Raw genomic sequence first — 16263 nt, 5'->3', positions numbered from 1 at the left:
TCACATTTTAAGACAAGGTTATGCAAAAATTTACATGCCAAAGTAGTTCTTTTGACTTCAAGTTCAAGATAGAATTTCAGAGTAGCTAAAGATCAGACTCTGTCTCTATACAGACTGCACTGATAAATATGGTATGAATTTCTAGAGGCTATGGCACATGTAAAATTGACTTTTAAATTATTTTAGTAACTGTTGGTTACTAAACTTACTCACTCTAATGTGTTTGAAAATATTGCTTGCAATTTGTGGCTGCCTCCCTGAGTATGCCTACTTTCCAGCAGTCATTTTGAGCATCAAAGGAATTATAGCATGGCTAAACAGAAAACATAGTGTCTGTTATTGTCTTTGGGTAGGATTGGATTGTGAAAGAGAACAAATAAAGCTGGCTGAGGCACTAAAATGCATTATACTATAAATATCTGACAAGTTTGCTCTATAGCCTGCTGTAGATAGAATGCTTCTATCTACTTCCACTCATAATAGCAAAATACTATATTTCCCCATTTAGAATAGTAGAAGCAGAAGTTGAAGGTAGGTGGGGGAGGTTTAAAGAGAGGGTTTGCGGCAGGAGCACTTGTGCCGTATTGTCCTGGTTTCAGCTGGGATATAGTTAACTGTCCTCCTAGTAGCTGGTACAGTGCTATGTTTTGAGTTCAGTGTGTGAAGAATGTTGATAACACTGATGTTTTCAGTTGTTGCTCAGTAGTGTTTAGACTATAGTCAAGGATTTTTCAGCTTCTCATGCCCAGCCAGGGCACCTGACCCAAACTGGCCAACAGTGTATTCCATACCATGGGACATCCCATCTAGTTTAGGAACTGGGAAGTGGGGGGGCAGGGATTCGCCGCTCGGGGACTGGCTGGGTGTCAGTCGGCAGGTGGTGAGCAATTGCCCTGCGCATCATTTGTACATTCCAATCCTTTTATTACTACTGTTGTCATTTTATTAGTGTTATCATTATCATTATTAGTTTCTTCTTTTCTGTTCTATTAAACCATTCTTATCTCAGCCCAGGAGTTTTACTTCTTTTCCTGATTTTCTCCCCCATCCCACTGGATGGGGGGGGAGTGAGTGAGCGGCTGCGTGGTGCTTAGTTGCTGGCTGGGGTTAAACCACGACACGTATTTAGGCAAATACTACATAGTAGAGTGTATTTGTGTGGAAAGGGATGGACCAAGTGTAGTGCCTTCTCTTTTGCATGCACATGAAGTGGTGATCTCCAGTTGCCTGGGGCAGTTGATGACTGGCAGCCATCATTGTTGCATCCATATTTTGAAGGATTTCGTTTTAATTGTGAGGGTTACAAACCTAATTTAAAGGAATAAATACATCTAAGGTTTTTGTGAAGATTAATGGATTAGCTCTTGCTATGTATAAAGGATGTTCAGATACGATTCTCAGGGAGGTGCATCTCCTGGAACACAACTTGAAAAACATAGCGGTATATGATTTCTGATTCTGACCTGTAATGATGGAAAAGATTCACACCTATCAAGAATAGTGATCATAAAACAAATATAAATAAGTATTGCAGAAGAAAACTCAGGAATAATAATGGGGGAGACAACTCAGCAGGTTAATACGTCTAATACTTATACAAAGACATTTACAGGTTTTGCTGATATGATTAGAAATGAAGAAGAATGAAGAACAGTAATTTTTCTTCACTGCTTGGCACCAGCTAGTCCTCAAGTATAACATTGGTTTTTTAGCCTTCATAGTTAAAGATTTAAAAAAAGGAAAAGCTCTTAAAATAATAAAAGGTGAAAAAAAGCCCAAAGGAGAATACTTTTCATGAACTAAGTAAGACCAAATTGGGAGAATTATATGTATTCCTTTCCTCTGTAAACAAGGTATGTATTAAAAAGAATGAGAATCTGCTAAACAAGAACAGACTGTAGCAGTGAATATCACCTAGGACGAGTAGGAGGTTTATAATATAAACAGTAAGGGAATTTTTAATGCTGGAAAACCTGAACAGCTCCCGAGAACACTGTGGACTCACTGTCACCAACGTAGGCATAAATGTATTTGTGCGTGGAAGAGTTTGGAATGATATTGTTCAGTTCTGCCCAGTGTGGAGGGCTGGGCCAGATGCATCACTAGGGGTCTCCTTTAGCAGAGGTGCTTCTGGTGGGGCTCAGTGGTAGGAATTCTGAACTAGCCTCGTTTTGGAAAGGGCAGTATGGTATCAAAAACAGTTTTTTATCACTGTAAATAAACATATATCTACCAAATGGTACACTACAGTATTTGAAAATTAAAATATTTGCCTCCTCTTTGCAGTGATTTATTATATTTGGAGTACATTTTAGAGCAGTATAACAATAATTTAAATTTATTCCTAGAAATATTATTTACAATTTCAACTTTTCAGTTTTTTTACTGGTTTGCTTGAGTTTGAGACCCAACTTACCTAAATGTTCTGTAGGTTCAGCTTTTCTTCAGGCAATAGTAATCTGAAGGGATCTGTTTGCCAAACTATTAATTTAAATACCTATATTTTGCGATAAGACTCTACTGAAATGCCCATCTTTTGAAGAGTTTAATCATCTGTGTCTGATTGAAATGATTAATAAATATGTCTTCATCCCCAAGAGTATTTTGTAAACCTAAGAAGTTAAAGCGGTCTGAGGACAAATAGAATGCAATTTGATTTTTTTTTCCTGAATAAATCTTTTACCGTGTTTAGATTGTTTTAAATAGAATTGTGTTGCACTTTCATGTAGTTTCCTATATCTGTATGACCTAGATGTTACACAGGAACATTTTCCTCAGTTAAATTGTAGATTTTTCCAAAGTAGAATAGCAGATATTCATGTCTTATGTCTTCTTTAACTAAAGAAGCTTTTATTTTATTTAAGTTTTAGTGTAATTTGATTTAATACTATTTTATTGTTAGTAAGCAATTGCAGAAGCATAGGAATCCCTTGCTGGAAAATACATTCTTTTTGGCATAGTTGAGAAATCAACTAATTAATTGCAGCAGGACACTACTAATTGCTTTTTGACTGTTTCAGGAACTTGGGTATTTTTACTCACATTATTCTTATGATTGCATGATCTTAACAATGTTCCTGTGGTTGTGGTGTTTTATTTTGGTTTTTTTTTAACGTTCTCTTCCTGTCGTTTGTTGCATTAAACAGCCTCAGTTCAGGGACTGTGCCTCTGATCTCACTGTTAATGTTGTTGGATAGTACCACTGTAAAAATAATAAATGTTGCTGCTTTTCAGTTTGCCTTAGAGTAATGTGACTTGTGAGGTCCTATGTTACTAGATACTGCATATTGTCCTAGAAACAGACTTTTTTTTCCTTGAGAAACAATGGAAGAAAATTTATAATGATAAATTCAAATGATGTAGTCCTGGTTTATATCATTCCACTAAAAAGAAAGGAATATTTGGTAGATATTAAATGGAATAACAACGGTAACATCTCTCTGTCATGTAGCTCGGTATTGGGATTCCTTTTTTAATGATGCAAATCCTTGCCTGCTAAGAATGCTTCCCAGCTCAAGCTTGGTTTTTCTGGGGTTAATTTTCCTGGAGTTTCTGCCTGGGCTTGAGAAGAGCTCTGTACAAAGGGAGTCAGTACAGCCTAGTGGAGAGCAGAGTCACGAGCATTTGCATCTCTGGAATGTTTTTATTGACAAACGGTAGTCTGCTATTGACATTTGTGTCCCTTGATGATACTTCTATCCTAGCTTATCTTTGCTGGTCAAATGCCTTAATTGTTCTGGCCTTTAATTCAGTCAAAGTTGGAGCACGAGTGGAAGAGAAAAGAGAAGGAGCAGGTCTAACAGAGCATCAAGCTTGAGCTGTGAAGCTGCTGGCAACGATCAACCTGTCATAATGTTATGATTTGTTCATTTTTATACCATTTATTAGCCTTTACTTGTTGTGCCATTTGGCCTCCAGGGCAGATAAAGTGCTGTCTAATTTGGTAGGTTTGCTTCTGTCAGAGTGGCCTCGACAGAGAAGGTGTTAGCTGTAGTGACAAATAATCAATAGCTGTCGTTGTCATGAGGAACGTGAGTAGTTGGGCCTTTCATCTGGAGGATTAGAGGTCTAATTGGATTGAGAATAGGGAGGGTGGGCTGTTGGGTAACCCTGTCAGCTATGTTAAGCTGTCAAATGTCAGCCTTCCTGAAAGGAAGAAGGGATGGTTAGCTTTCAGAAACAAGGAATAAGACATATGAAAGCTTTTTAAAAAGTAATAGATAGAAAAGTAGAATAGGCTAACATACACTTTAACCCCTTCTTGTTTAATTATATATCTCTCCAGTTAATGAGGGTGCATGGTGTGTGCTCTCTCTGTATCTCTCTCTCTCATGCACACATACAGAGAGACAGAATTTGTGTGAAACAGATTTGGCAGCATGATACCAAATCAGACTGGTTCTATGTTTTGAGAAAAAGCCAGTTAACTACTCAGATGGGGAATATAAATGCAAAAGATTGTGACATAGAAGAGGAAAATATCCACCAATGGAGGGAATCGCTTAGCAGAAGCTATAAAGAAACTGAATATTTTGTTGTAATATTTTGTTGTAAAGATTTGGCTGTCCGATAGTACCAACATGTTTTTTGAGCTATAAACGGTTGTTTCAACATTGCTGTGAGTAGAATAAGTACCATGACCCAGTCCAGCATCGGACTGTAAAATTGTCAGTTGAATTTTGTCTGTATTTTCTTACTGTTGCTTTTGATCCCTTGCTCTCTGCCTGTTTCTTGGAGAAGGATTTGTGTTGTTCTAAAGAAGATAAATCCAATGAAAGAGCCAGTATGCTAGTAGAACAAATAATTTTTTCAGATTAATGTCTCAGAAGGTTTACAGTACTACTATTTACCTTACCAGAATAAATAATAGGACTAGATTTGTTTGTTTATAAAATTACTAAAATAGTTGTTTCTTTATTTGTCATCTTATTTTGTCATGCTTTTCAAAGCAAGTCTTAACTGCAACCATACCAGTATTTCCTTTCTTTAAGTAACACATTTTCCCTGAGATCTATAGTACTTGGCCAAAGTTACTAATATAACTGGCCACCTCTTACAAGGAGCTAGCATCCTTAACTGCTGATGGCCTTTAAATAGCAAAGTTTTTAGAGAGGGGAAAAAGCACCTTTTATTTTGTATCGGCTAATTAAACAAAAGACAATTTTATATTTTTCTTCCTTTTTATAGGCTTGTACGTTCTTTTTAAATCTCTTTTTTTTTTTTTTTTTTCTGGGTTTGTTCATTTATTCTAAACTGGTGGGTTTACTATTGGTGTTTCAGTTTGGATTGATTCCCCTGCTGCTTCCCTTATTGATGGCCATTTGGACTCATGACATGGTATTTACTGGTGGTCTGCTGTAAATACTGGCAAACCCATGCTTAATCTCAGGTTTATCTTTGTAGGTTAGACAATGGTGTGAGTATTTCAGAAGCAGAAATCTTGAATGGATTGTCTCTTACCATGCTTCAGTGGCTGAAGTGTCAAAAATCATGGCTTTTTTCCCCTTTGAGATTATCTGCCATGCTCTCAGAGACCCATCTTTGTGTGAGAGTCTGGATTCATCGGTCTTGAATCATTTTTGCTTTTGCAGTTAGTTATCTGACAGGTATTGTACCTCTGTCATTTCTAGTCTAGGCTTTATCAGAACTAAACTTCAAACTTTTCACATAATCCAGTTGTTCTGCCTCGTCTTTCTCTCCCTGTTTTGTTTCATTGCTTCCCCAACTCTGACTTCATGATCTTGACTTTTTTTTTTTTGAGTCTGTATAATCTGATTTAATCACATTTAACCTTCCAGTGTGAGCTATAGGAAGGACAGATGAAGAACTGAGATCATGGCCTGCTGTTGTGGCTTTAAGTGTATTGAAGATAGCTGAGATTGCTGAGCTACAAGAGAAGCGTTATGCTGCTGTGGCCAGGTTGGCTTCAGTATCCATAATATCCATGAAGCTGACCCAGTGTTTCTACACTGTGTTGTAGTCTGCATTATAGAAGCACTGTGATAAAATGAGCTTATTCCTGGTAATAAATTAAGCCCAGGCCCATTTATTACTAGAAGATTTTTAAATTATGTTTTTAGCTTACTGAAAACCTGTCCATTCTTCTGAAAAATGTTTGGGGTTTTTTTTGTCAAGTTCCTGCTTTGTTTTTATTCATTGTGATAAGAAGTATGTCATATTTCAGTATCTTAATTTCTAGAGCTTTACCTAACACTTGCTACCAAAATCCTTGCCCTATTTTTTTCCTAGATAATTTCCTTGCCATGGCAATGATCTGTGGTTTCCCCATTTTCTCACCTTCTAAGTCTAGCTAGAACATCACTATTAGTGATGTTTTCTTTCTCTTTTCCTCCAGCAATGTCACAGCTACTTTCATTAACCTAATTGACTTATTTTCATTGTACAAACTATTCTCTCTCATTTTCAAGCACGATGTAATTTCACTCCTCTGCATCTCTGCTGTGCTAACTCTCCTCCTTCCTCCATTTGGCTTTGTATCTTCTTCTACCATGTTTCCTGTGCTTGAAATAAGCTTTCGTGATCCAAGCTGCCAGAGGATATTGTATTATCATACTAGTGCCTCTGTTGAGCAGTCTTGATCTCAAGCATTTGAAATGTCATTAAAAATAATAAGAAAAGAAATGTCTCCAACTGCAGTGACTTTCTAAAAGATTTTGAAAATATGAATCAAGTGCAAGCCATGGTAGCAGAACATAGAGAAGCTCTGCTTGTGTTGTGTTTCTATGTGAAAAGGAACTAATTCTGCATAGCATATGGAATGGTGTCTTAAATATCTGTACAGCCAGCTGGTAGAATTACTTTATTTTCATCTATCAAATTCACGGTGGTACTTTTGTGAGTAAAATTTGGAAGAGCTTCTGGGCTGATGACTTACCCATTGTTAATTTTTCTTATCTTTTCTAAGTCCTCTTCCATGGCAATAATTTTTCTGGCTACCACCAATGAATAAAATAATTCGTATTAACTCATGAAGAATATCAGTTACCAAGAATGAGAAGGTAAAGTGATCCTGTGCTAAAAAAACATCTTAAGTGAGGACCTAAGGCTAAAAAAAAGTGTATTGGTATATAACTTCAACTCAGAGATTTTGTTGGGAAGACGGACTAGAACTGAACAGGATGCAGATGTGCTTTAGGACAGTTAGGCAAAATTTTGCGCACCAAAGGCAAGTACTTTGTGCAGGCATGAGCTGTGCTTTTTCTATAGAATGTTATTCCATGTTGCTTCATGTTTGGCTGTTTTAATGCTTGATGTTTGACTTATCCTGGTTTTCAACTGCTAGCTCTCTTGTACGTACTGTTATCAAATTGCTGTCCCCTCTCTCTCATTTTGCTTTATTCAAAGGATAGGTGAAGATTTCTCTAGCATTTGAACTTGAAAATGGGATTCTTTTTAAACATGGTCTTAACTATACTTGGAGTGTTACGGTTCAGATCTGAATAGATTTAATTTTGTTTCACTTATTGCTGTTCTTTTAGCATGTTTAGCATTGTGGCATATCTTGGTGTGCAAGTGACTTGCCCAGCTCTTCTCCCAGGACAGTGATGTCTGCTGCTGAGTCTATAACTTAAAAAATACCTTTACAGCCAAAAACATCTCCCTGTTTGAGTGTCCTTTCTAAAACATCATTCTTGCATTAATTGCACCTCTGCAGCTGACCTCACGACTGATCTTTAATGGTTACAAGAAGAAATACTGTTCTTGGGACTGAGAAACCACTTATTTGTGTCCAAATTTGGCACTGACAAAACAGGACTATCACTAGTATTAGCTCATCCGTTTGGTTTAGTTTAGTTTTGTGAGCTGTTTGGTGATTTCTGTTTGAATGAGGTGACTTTTTCCAGGTATTCTGTAGTAAAAAGTGAAGGTATTTGTTTTCACTGATTATAAATGTTTTTCTAATTTTAAGTGAATTAGTTTTGCGTTAAATGTTTCCACATACACTTCAATAAATGTAGTACCAGCAATAGATCACTTTGAAACAGGACACCTTTCTGCTGAATTCTCCAGGAATCTTCTATCAGGTGTCTGACATGTCCTTAATCTGATGCTCAGGCTTGTCATTTGAATCGATAGTATACTAGATGGGATGTCTTCAGCATGCAAGGCTTTTGCTATAGAAGGTATTTGAAAAATAAATTCAGATCTTATGGCCAGCCACAAACTCCAGGAGCACTAATCTTTCATTTGTCTCTCTCTTTGTCTGTAAACAGTTAGTTAAATTGTTGATTAAAGAGAATTAGGTGAATCACACTCAAGTCAGAACGGATATGTATAAACTACGTAAGCAAATTCTGTTGTTTCCTGGAAAGCAACAGCTAATGTCAGCATTTCATAAAATACAAAATTAATTAAACTTACCTATTAAAATTATCATTTTTTGGTCTCTTTGTGGAGCAGTTTGGAACCCTTTTTTGTTACTTTTTTTTAATGAAGAATTATTGAAGAAAGCTACCAATTTTTATTAATGAGGAATGATTTCTACTGAAATATTAGGTGATTTATGTTATGAATATCATCTGTATATGTTCAGCCTTGTGATGGGAACATTTAAATGTAAATATATATATACACACACATAGGACATGTTTTTTAATATTCTGTTAGTATGGTATGGATTTGGGAAGATTTTAAGAAACACCAAACTTGAATTGTTATTTTAACTGCCTATAGTCTGAACAAAGAGAAATAAATCTAGTACTTTTATTACTGCTGGGATGTAGTTTGAGTAGCTTACTAGGCTTTGATTTACTTACCAGTACTCTAAGGAGATTATGACTTCATTTTAAATCTCAAACGTCACTGTAGTGTCTATAGAAGCTATAAAATATTGCAGTATATAAAAGTAGCTTCAAGTGTCTCTAATTATTTAAAGCAAGGGTAAACCTACCTTTATTGCAGGTTATTGTCATTATGGGTTGTCTGTCTACTTCTGTAATAGTTCTGGAAACTTCACTGTGGCTGGAGAACTTTTCTCATAAAATAAAATTTGGTATGTAGTTTTGTAACTATTTCACACAGTGGTTTGTTGCAGGACTTAAGAGGTTTGAAATATATTTAAATCAATTAAAAGACATAGGTATTTTCAGATAAAACAGCAGCTAGAATAATAACAAAAAATTCTAGGAAGATAAGCTCAAAAATGAGTATATATGCAAAGTTTTCATTTTGCAAGCATTGTTGCTTCCAGCAGTCTGTAAGGACATCACTTGCACAAGCCCTTAGAGGCGTGCAATTAAGAAGTACAAGGCAGTAGTGACACAGTACTGGTCAGTGCTGCTGAGTAGCAATGGCAATTAGTTTGCGTCCAGAATGAAACAATACTGCACAAAGTTAGGATAAAAATTAAGGACTTTGACTGGACTGATGGCTGTCATTCGGACTTGTTTTTCAGGTAGAATTCTGTCATGGATAATACTGTTCTTTATAACATTTTTATTAGATTTTAAATAGAAATCTGGACATAGCATAGAAACATATCTAGAAGAATGGAAGATCATATGAAGTCCATCTAAATATAGGTTTTGTCCTCTTAAAGTATGAGCTTATACAATTTAAAATTTTCAGTATGTAAGCAGATTATGGAGGATTTTTTTTGTCTTGCTAAAATGCTTTTGAGCAACCATCCTAACTTATGTTTATAGAAGAGAGGTGGGAAGTTTAGGAGGCATTGGGTAATGTATGTACAACTAAGCAATAAGAGACTTGGACATCTGCAAAACATGAGTTATGTGAGGTATACAGATAATTACTAAAAATGGAAAGAACATTATACTTATGGACATAAATCAAAACTTTACTAGGATTTGAGAAGAATGTGAATATATGAAAATGCCATTTTTAAAAAGACAGACATATTTCAGGATAAACTTTCTTAGTTTTTTAACACTACCCTTAGTTCAAGACTGTTCAACTTAAAGCTGTTAAAATGAAGAAAATGAATGTAGTAAATATTTTCTAGTACTTGTATTTTGGGGGAGGAGGGAGTCAGTACTTGATGCCAAATCTTTCAAATCACAATATTTTTTGAAATACAATATTTTTTGAAAACTTAGTCTTTGATTCCTTACAAAGAGGTGGGCAGTGATCCTGTAAATATGCGTGATGTGTCTCAGGTTTTCTTTAAATCCCCAGAGATTGTGTGTTGTGGGTACTTCTGCCTGAATGACTTCAAAAGAACACCACAGGAAAACAAGTTCAGTAACAGTAGAAGAGATCAACTGGAAATGAGAATGCTAACTGCATTTTCATCCTTGAAGTGTTTTTTACATGAAAGCCACTAATTTCTATAGGTAGACCATAAAATTTAGTGCTGAAGAGCCAAGAACACTACACAGAAACAGCATGTACAGACCATGGATAAATGAGGTCAAAGGCTGTAAGATACAAACACCTATTTTCCTTCAACTTATGCTGGGAAACAGTTTTACCTTGGCTTTTACAGTACTCATCAGTTGTCTTCTCTATTGTATTCTTTGACTGTGTGCCAGTTGATAGTTCTGTCTATTCCTATGGAAACCAAGATATTGAAGCCAATCTTGCAAGAGGCTTTAGGGAGAAGTGCTCCAAGTTCAGACACCGCCTTGCTTTCAGTCAAAATGTCTGATAGTCAGAACTGGCCTCAAGTCGTACTGATGTTCTTGTCTGATGTATTGCCTAAGATGCTTTGCCAGACAGATGAACATGTTCAGCTTGGAAACTGGTAAATAAGGTTTCTATTCAGCTGTCTGAGGGGCTCTCTCCAGTTGAGTGTTTTACTTTTGAGTCTAGGATGCTGCTAACAAAGTTGCTAAAAGGGTGCTTTGTGAGATTAACCCAATGTCAAAATCAGTGATGTTTTTGCTGTGGTTGACTTGAAAGGATTAGCAAAACATCACATATTTAAATCCACCAGTGGTTCGTTAGATAGAAGACATGGCATCATCCTTGTCCACGCAGAGGTAATAAATAGCTTAAAGAATTTTTTTTCGAAGCTATAGTTCAATGGATGACTGTTAAGGGTTATGTCTAAAACAATAATCCTGAAGATTTTCTTTTACTGACTTTTATTTTTCAGTTACATTTTTAATCAAGGAGTTAACTTCTTAGTTTTGCTCAAATTAAAACTACCTAAACACTTGATTTCAAGTTTTCTTGAATTAAACTGGTCCATCTGTGACTGAAGTTGTTCCAGAGCTAGAAGAAATACTGGTTTAACTCCCTATAATTAATAAAATTTACATTATTATATTTTATCTGTCTGTTCAGAGACAGGCTGTTTCCATTCACTCCACAGCAGCTTTACTGAAGATGCATGTGGAAATCAAGTCTTCTGACTATCATCTGCAAGCTGATTAGGGAGTGCAGAGAATAGGAAGGAGTAGTTTCTTTACTACCTCTGCTGACTTTGTTTATAATAGTCAGTATAGACTACCATGGTGAGTAGACAGTATGCAGCAAAAATGAGCTAAGAATTATTATCTTCAGTGTCTAATTCTTGCCCAGTGTACCAAGCATATGTCCCAAAGGTTGAGGGGAATATTTGAAAAGGTTGAGAATGTCCTTATAACTGTTATGTTTAATAGAAACACTTCACTGTATTTGTTCTGTAGGACTTTGCAATCAAATTGATGAATGTGATCAGCTTACTTTTAAATTTGTGAAATAATTTGATTTATTCACCTTCCCTTTTAGTGTGATTTCATCCAACAGTGACAGTGGTTTTGCATTTGCCATGTTTTAATGAAGAATGATTAATCCAACTGTTAAGATTCATGAATAAAAGAGAATTTCCTTCCCCATTCATGGTTTACATATCAATGGGGAAAAAAGTTATTGGGAGCTTGTCTGTGATTCTAATTTTGTGTATTCTTGATACAGCATTTGAAATTTAAAATATATTAAAATGTATTAACATTTAAACATATCAAAAATTTTATACAAAATTGATCATGAGCTTATTTGCTCAAATAAGAATATTCTGTGTGTTGAACTTGTGCAGCAATACAGCTCGTGATAACCAGAGAGACTGCCTGCTATTTTGATGGCAACTTTACTCATTTTCACTAGAAATTGGGGTTCTAAGTAGCTATATTGATTTGATTTAATTTTATTTTTTTCATGAACTGTTAAAAAAAATTTACTGATATTCAAGGAGTGTAAGAATGGTGCAGTCATATATGTTTAAAGGGTAGCTGTTACAGGGCTTATGCCTGGTTACAACAGCTAATATTAATTCAGTTTCAGTGCATTAGAAATCAAGAAGTTTCACTATTTCATGCATAAATAATTTTTCAAAACACAAGTGTTTAATTTATAAATATAAATAATTTTATTTGCAATTTAATTAATATATCTACTTGCAAGTCTCTATTTTGATAATTTTTCTTCTGAAGAATCCTTGTCAGATTTCTGGCAGTTGGGTGATAATATAAGCATATCAAAATGCTCCTTTTGATGTATGGATTTAATTTGCTTTTGGAACAGTATTCTGTTCCTGTATGTATCAAATTAGAAGTACGATAGTCACAGCTTCTGTTTTTGGTAAGTGCTTTGTTTGTTCACTGAAAAGCTAAAACTGGCAGATGTTGGTGACAGAAAGTCCTTCGTATGTTCCATGTCATTCTAAGTTGTTTCTGATGTTCTGAGAATGTGCTTCTTCTCAAAGGGATACTAATAGATGAAACAACCTCTAAAGAAACCACATGAACAGTCCCTTTTCTTTCCAAAGTTATGAAAATTCTCAGGTTTTGAAAATTTGTGACCAAGCTGATCTGTGGGGTAAAGCATCCTCTATTCAGCACCTACTCACTGGAAGGAGAGAGAGAGAGAGAGAGAGTATGTATGTTTGTGTATATAGTAAGATTATCTTCTGTAAGATTGAGTAGGTCAAAGACAGCAGTTTCTACTCTGTGAACGTAAGCAGGTTAAATTCAGTTGCCATTTTTGCTTTAAAGGGAAAGCTCATGGATATGTTTATCTTTTAAAGGCTTAGATAGCAATTAAGGAGTTCACGTTTTTTGACTTTTCAGTGTTTCTTGAAAGCATCTAACAACAAAGAGCTGTTCTCAACTTTGTAGCATCTGTGCCAGTCTGTTGGCAAAGCGTGCTAATGTAGTGCAAAGTGGTTGCTATATTCTGCTTGGATTTTAAGTTAATATCTAAATTACTTTCATGTTGTTCATATTTCGCCTCAGTAAGTGAGTGCACAATACAATTTATTATTTGTTAATGTGTAGATTTATACTGAATTTAGAAACTCACATGTCACTGTTAAAAAGTACAGACAATTTTGTGTTTCAGATATGAGCAACAATTAAATCTTAACTCCAACTTTTAAGGAGACCTGGATTTAAAAGGTTTAATATATAATCTGACTGTTAAAAAATCACAGCAATCTATTTCACTTTTTTTTGGTCTTAGAATAAGAACTAGTATATTTGGGGCAGAATGTGCTTCGCTGAAAAAGGAGATCAGTGGCCTGCTATGCTAAATTTCCATGCATCTTTCCAGTTCTCATTCTGCCCCAAACTGGGTCTAAACCAAAGGAACAATGTACATGAGTGAATATGTAGGAAATAAACTATGATCCAATTTGTTTTCCTGCTCTCAAGCTGTTATATATCTAGCTATACTTTCTTAAATATGATTTATGAGTTTAAAAAGGAAAATTAAAACATGAATTATATTTAAAGACAGTAAAAGTATAATTACTGCCCGTGCTATGATTGGTGTATTATTAGAAAAGCAGACCTGTTTTATCTTTGCAATTAATTCAACTGTAATAATTTTGTGGTGTTCTGTTTGTGAAAGAGTAAAAGTAACTGAATTATATATTCTATTCCTCTGAAGAGGACTTATTGATCGTTAAATGGTCTCTCTTTTCACAAAAGAATACTGACAAAATTGTGTTAAAATGTCTTACATAAGTGCTGCTTAATTAATAATGAATATATTTCAAAAATCAAAATTTAATAAGCTAATAAATTATTAAACTATGGTGGGATGTATAATTATCAGATCTCCGAAATCCCTACTGTCATGGTTGGTGGACTTGCTGCACTGTTACTCCTTCTCTGTTGTCTTCGAATGCACCCCTTTAAACAGGTTGACCGTTGGCGCTTCTGCTTTCACGGTGACTTTTATTTTACCACTGGCCTGCGGTCTTCTGTGCACTTGCTGACCAGGCTTAGTTACTGCAGTTCTCTATTGGGGGCTGTGGTCAATGGTTAATGCCTGATTTTGATAAATCTCATCTTAACAGAACAGAAACAGCAAGGGACAAGGCGCAAAAGAGTTTTAATCAATGAAGCATTCTTTGGGAATCATAACATTGCAGAATTTGTGGTATTCAATAACATTTTTGACTACTGGTAAATAATGTTTTAAATAGGAAGAAAAGTAGCTGAGAGGAGAAGCTGACCTCAATAGTATGCAAGAATTTAAAATTAGTTTCTAAGGGATAAATATGTAGATATAAATAGAAAATTGGGTAAAATGTGCACCACACTGTCAGCAGTAGGTTCTTCAAGACTAACTGGGTATTTTGCTAGCTGATTTTTCTAGATATAAATTCAATAGATTGCCTTTTTAGGCCTGTACAAAAATATTTACTGTAGTGTTAGATGGAAAATCGCAAGTTAATTGGGAAATTAGGACACAAAATGTAAGGGTATGTTAAAGAATTTGATAATGAACTGAAAACAAATACAGTTGAAATATGAACTGTAACATCAGAAGGAGTATATTAGAATTCCTCAACAGTTGCACTTGAATCTAGTATTAGTCGATATTTTTCATTAACAAACTTAGCGTCACAAGTAGTACTTTTTCTAAGGACGCTTCAGAGTGACAAAGATTAGGCATTATTGTCAGTCATAGACAGGATTAGAGTGTCTGGGATACCAGAAGTATGAGAACACTGGAAGTAATTGAAATGGTTGGAAATACGATAGTCCATAGTGCAAGTTGGGGGGGGCAGAAAAATTTATACTATGTCTTGTGAATTTATTATTTAAAAATGACTAAGAAGGATGTCAATGTGCTAACTGGTCGGAGAATGTACTTAATTGGTGAAAAGATTGCAGGTTTTTGTATATCAGATAAGATATTTGCACTAGCAATAGACAAGTATCATTGCTGTTCAGTAGGCTACTTAGTGGGACCTCTTCTGGTACGCTCTGTAATCTCTGCTTGCTTGTGCTCAAAATGAATGAGTTCAAACTAGAATGAGTGCAGAGAGGTGACAATATTTTGGGGGGAATGTGGGGTTTATCTTTTGTTATTGAGATAAAAGACAGATACTTGGTTTAGGTTTTAAAACCTGCACTGTACTTTCATGGGTAGAAAGAGTGAAGCGTGTGGGGGCGGGTGCCTTAAAAAAAAAAGGACGAACAAAACCTAAAAAACCCAGCCCAAAACTGAGAGAAATGGGGAAAAAAAATCCCAAACACCATAATTCCACTTAAAAGAAATGTCTAGGAATTTTTTGAAAAGGATTAGGTGTTCTTACTCCTCATGGTACTGGAGGATTGGATTTAGTAACTTAGAAGGTCAATTTTAACCTTCAGTTCTAATTTGTGGTTTATCTGTAAATATTTCTAAGGCTTTCTATTCTGCTGGAACTATATGCCCTAACTGCATCTTCAGTGCTTACGACTGTTGGCAATGAAGAGCCCTTAAAAACCACCTCCTTTGTAAGGATCACTTTTAAATTGTTTTATGTTCTTTTGGTCTGTCTGCTCCCAGTACTGGGAGCAGGTATGTAATTTTGAACTGAAGCCAAAGTAGCATCTTCACGGTTTAACAGCTTGGCATTCTTTTTAATGACCCCTGCCGTGTTTACCAGGAGGTTATATAGAGATGCTGGGCTGCCTTTTTCCTAGTTCTCTAGCAACGCTTACAGTCAAATAAATCTTCACAAGCTTATTGTAGGTGTTCGGAAAACCAAGTGTAGCTGTGCTGTAACAGTCAGTAGTCAGCTCATGTGCGCTACATTATGAATCATTACAAATCAGTCTTTCAAGTCATGTTAAATATTTCACATGGATTAGAATTGTTATGCTTTTTGAAAATGTGGTCTCAGCAATGAATAGGGAAATAAGCAATTTTTCTATATGTATTGGCCTCTTTTAACCCACTGATGACAAGGTGATGGTAGCCTATGGATGTGCTTTTGGCTTTTGGAGAGCTGCACGTATTCCTCTCTTAGCCTTATGTTGTACAGCTCAGTTACTCCCTTTATAAAATGGTGTTATATTTATC

The 16263-nt window shown here is 35.5% G+C and overlaps 1 protein-coding gene across 3 annotated transcripts in view; it reads left to right on the top strand.

Moving 5' to 3' along the window:
• The window catches only part of INVS (inversin), a 99311-nt gene that overhangs the window by 19671 nt on the left and 63377 nt on the right, over positions 1 to 16263 (top strand). The window contains exon 1 of one of the 3 annotated variants that reach the window (XM_069778811.1): positions 11304 to 11438. The exons of the other annotated variants lie outside the window; for them this stretch is intronic. Coding sequence (XP_069634912.1) covers positions 11436 to 11438 — 3 coding nt within the window. The 5' untranslated portion in view covers positions 11304 to 11435. Of the gene's footprint in view, positions 1 to 11303; positions 11439 to 16263 lie in introns of those variants that run through there. 3 annotated transcript variants of the gene reach the window in all.

Source organism: Haliaeetus albicilla, chromosome 3 (genome assembly GCF_947461875.1).
Source record: "Haliaeetus albicilla chromosome 3, bHalAlb1.1, whole genome shotgun sequence".
NCBI lineage: Eukaryota > Metazoa > Chordata > Aves > Accipitriformes > Accipitridae > Haliaeetus > Haliaeetus albicilla.
The sequence above is the reverse complement of the archived record's forward strand: the minus strand, read 5'-3'. Positions and strand labels throughout refer to the sequence as shown.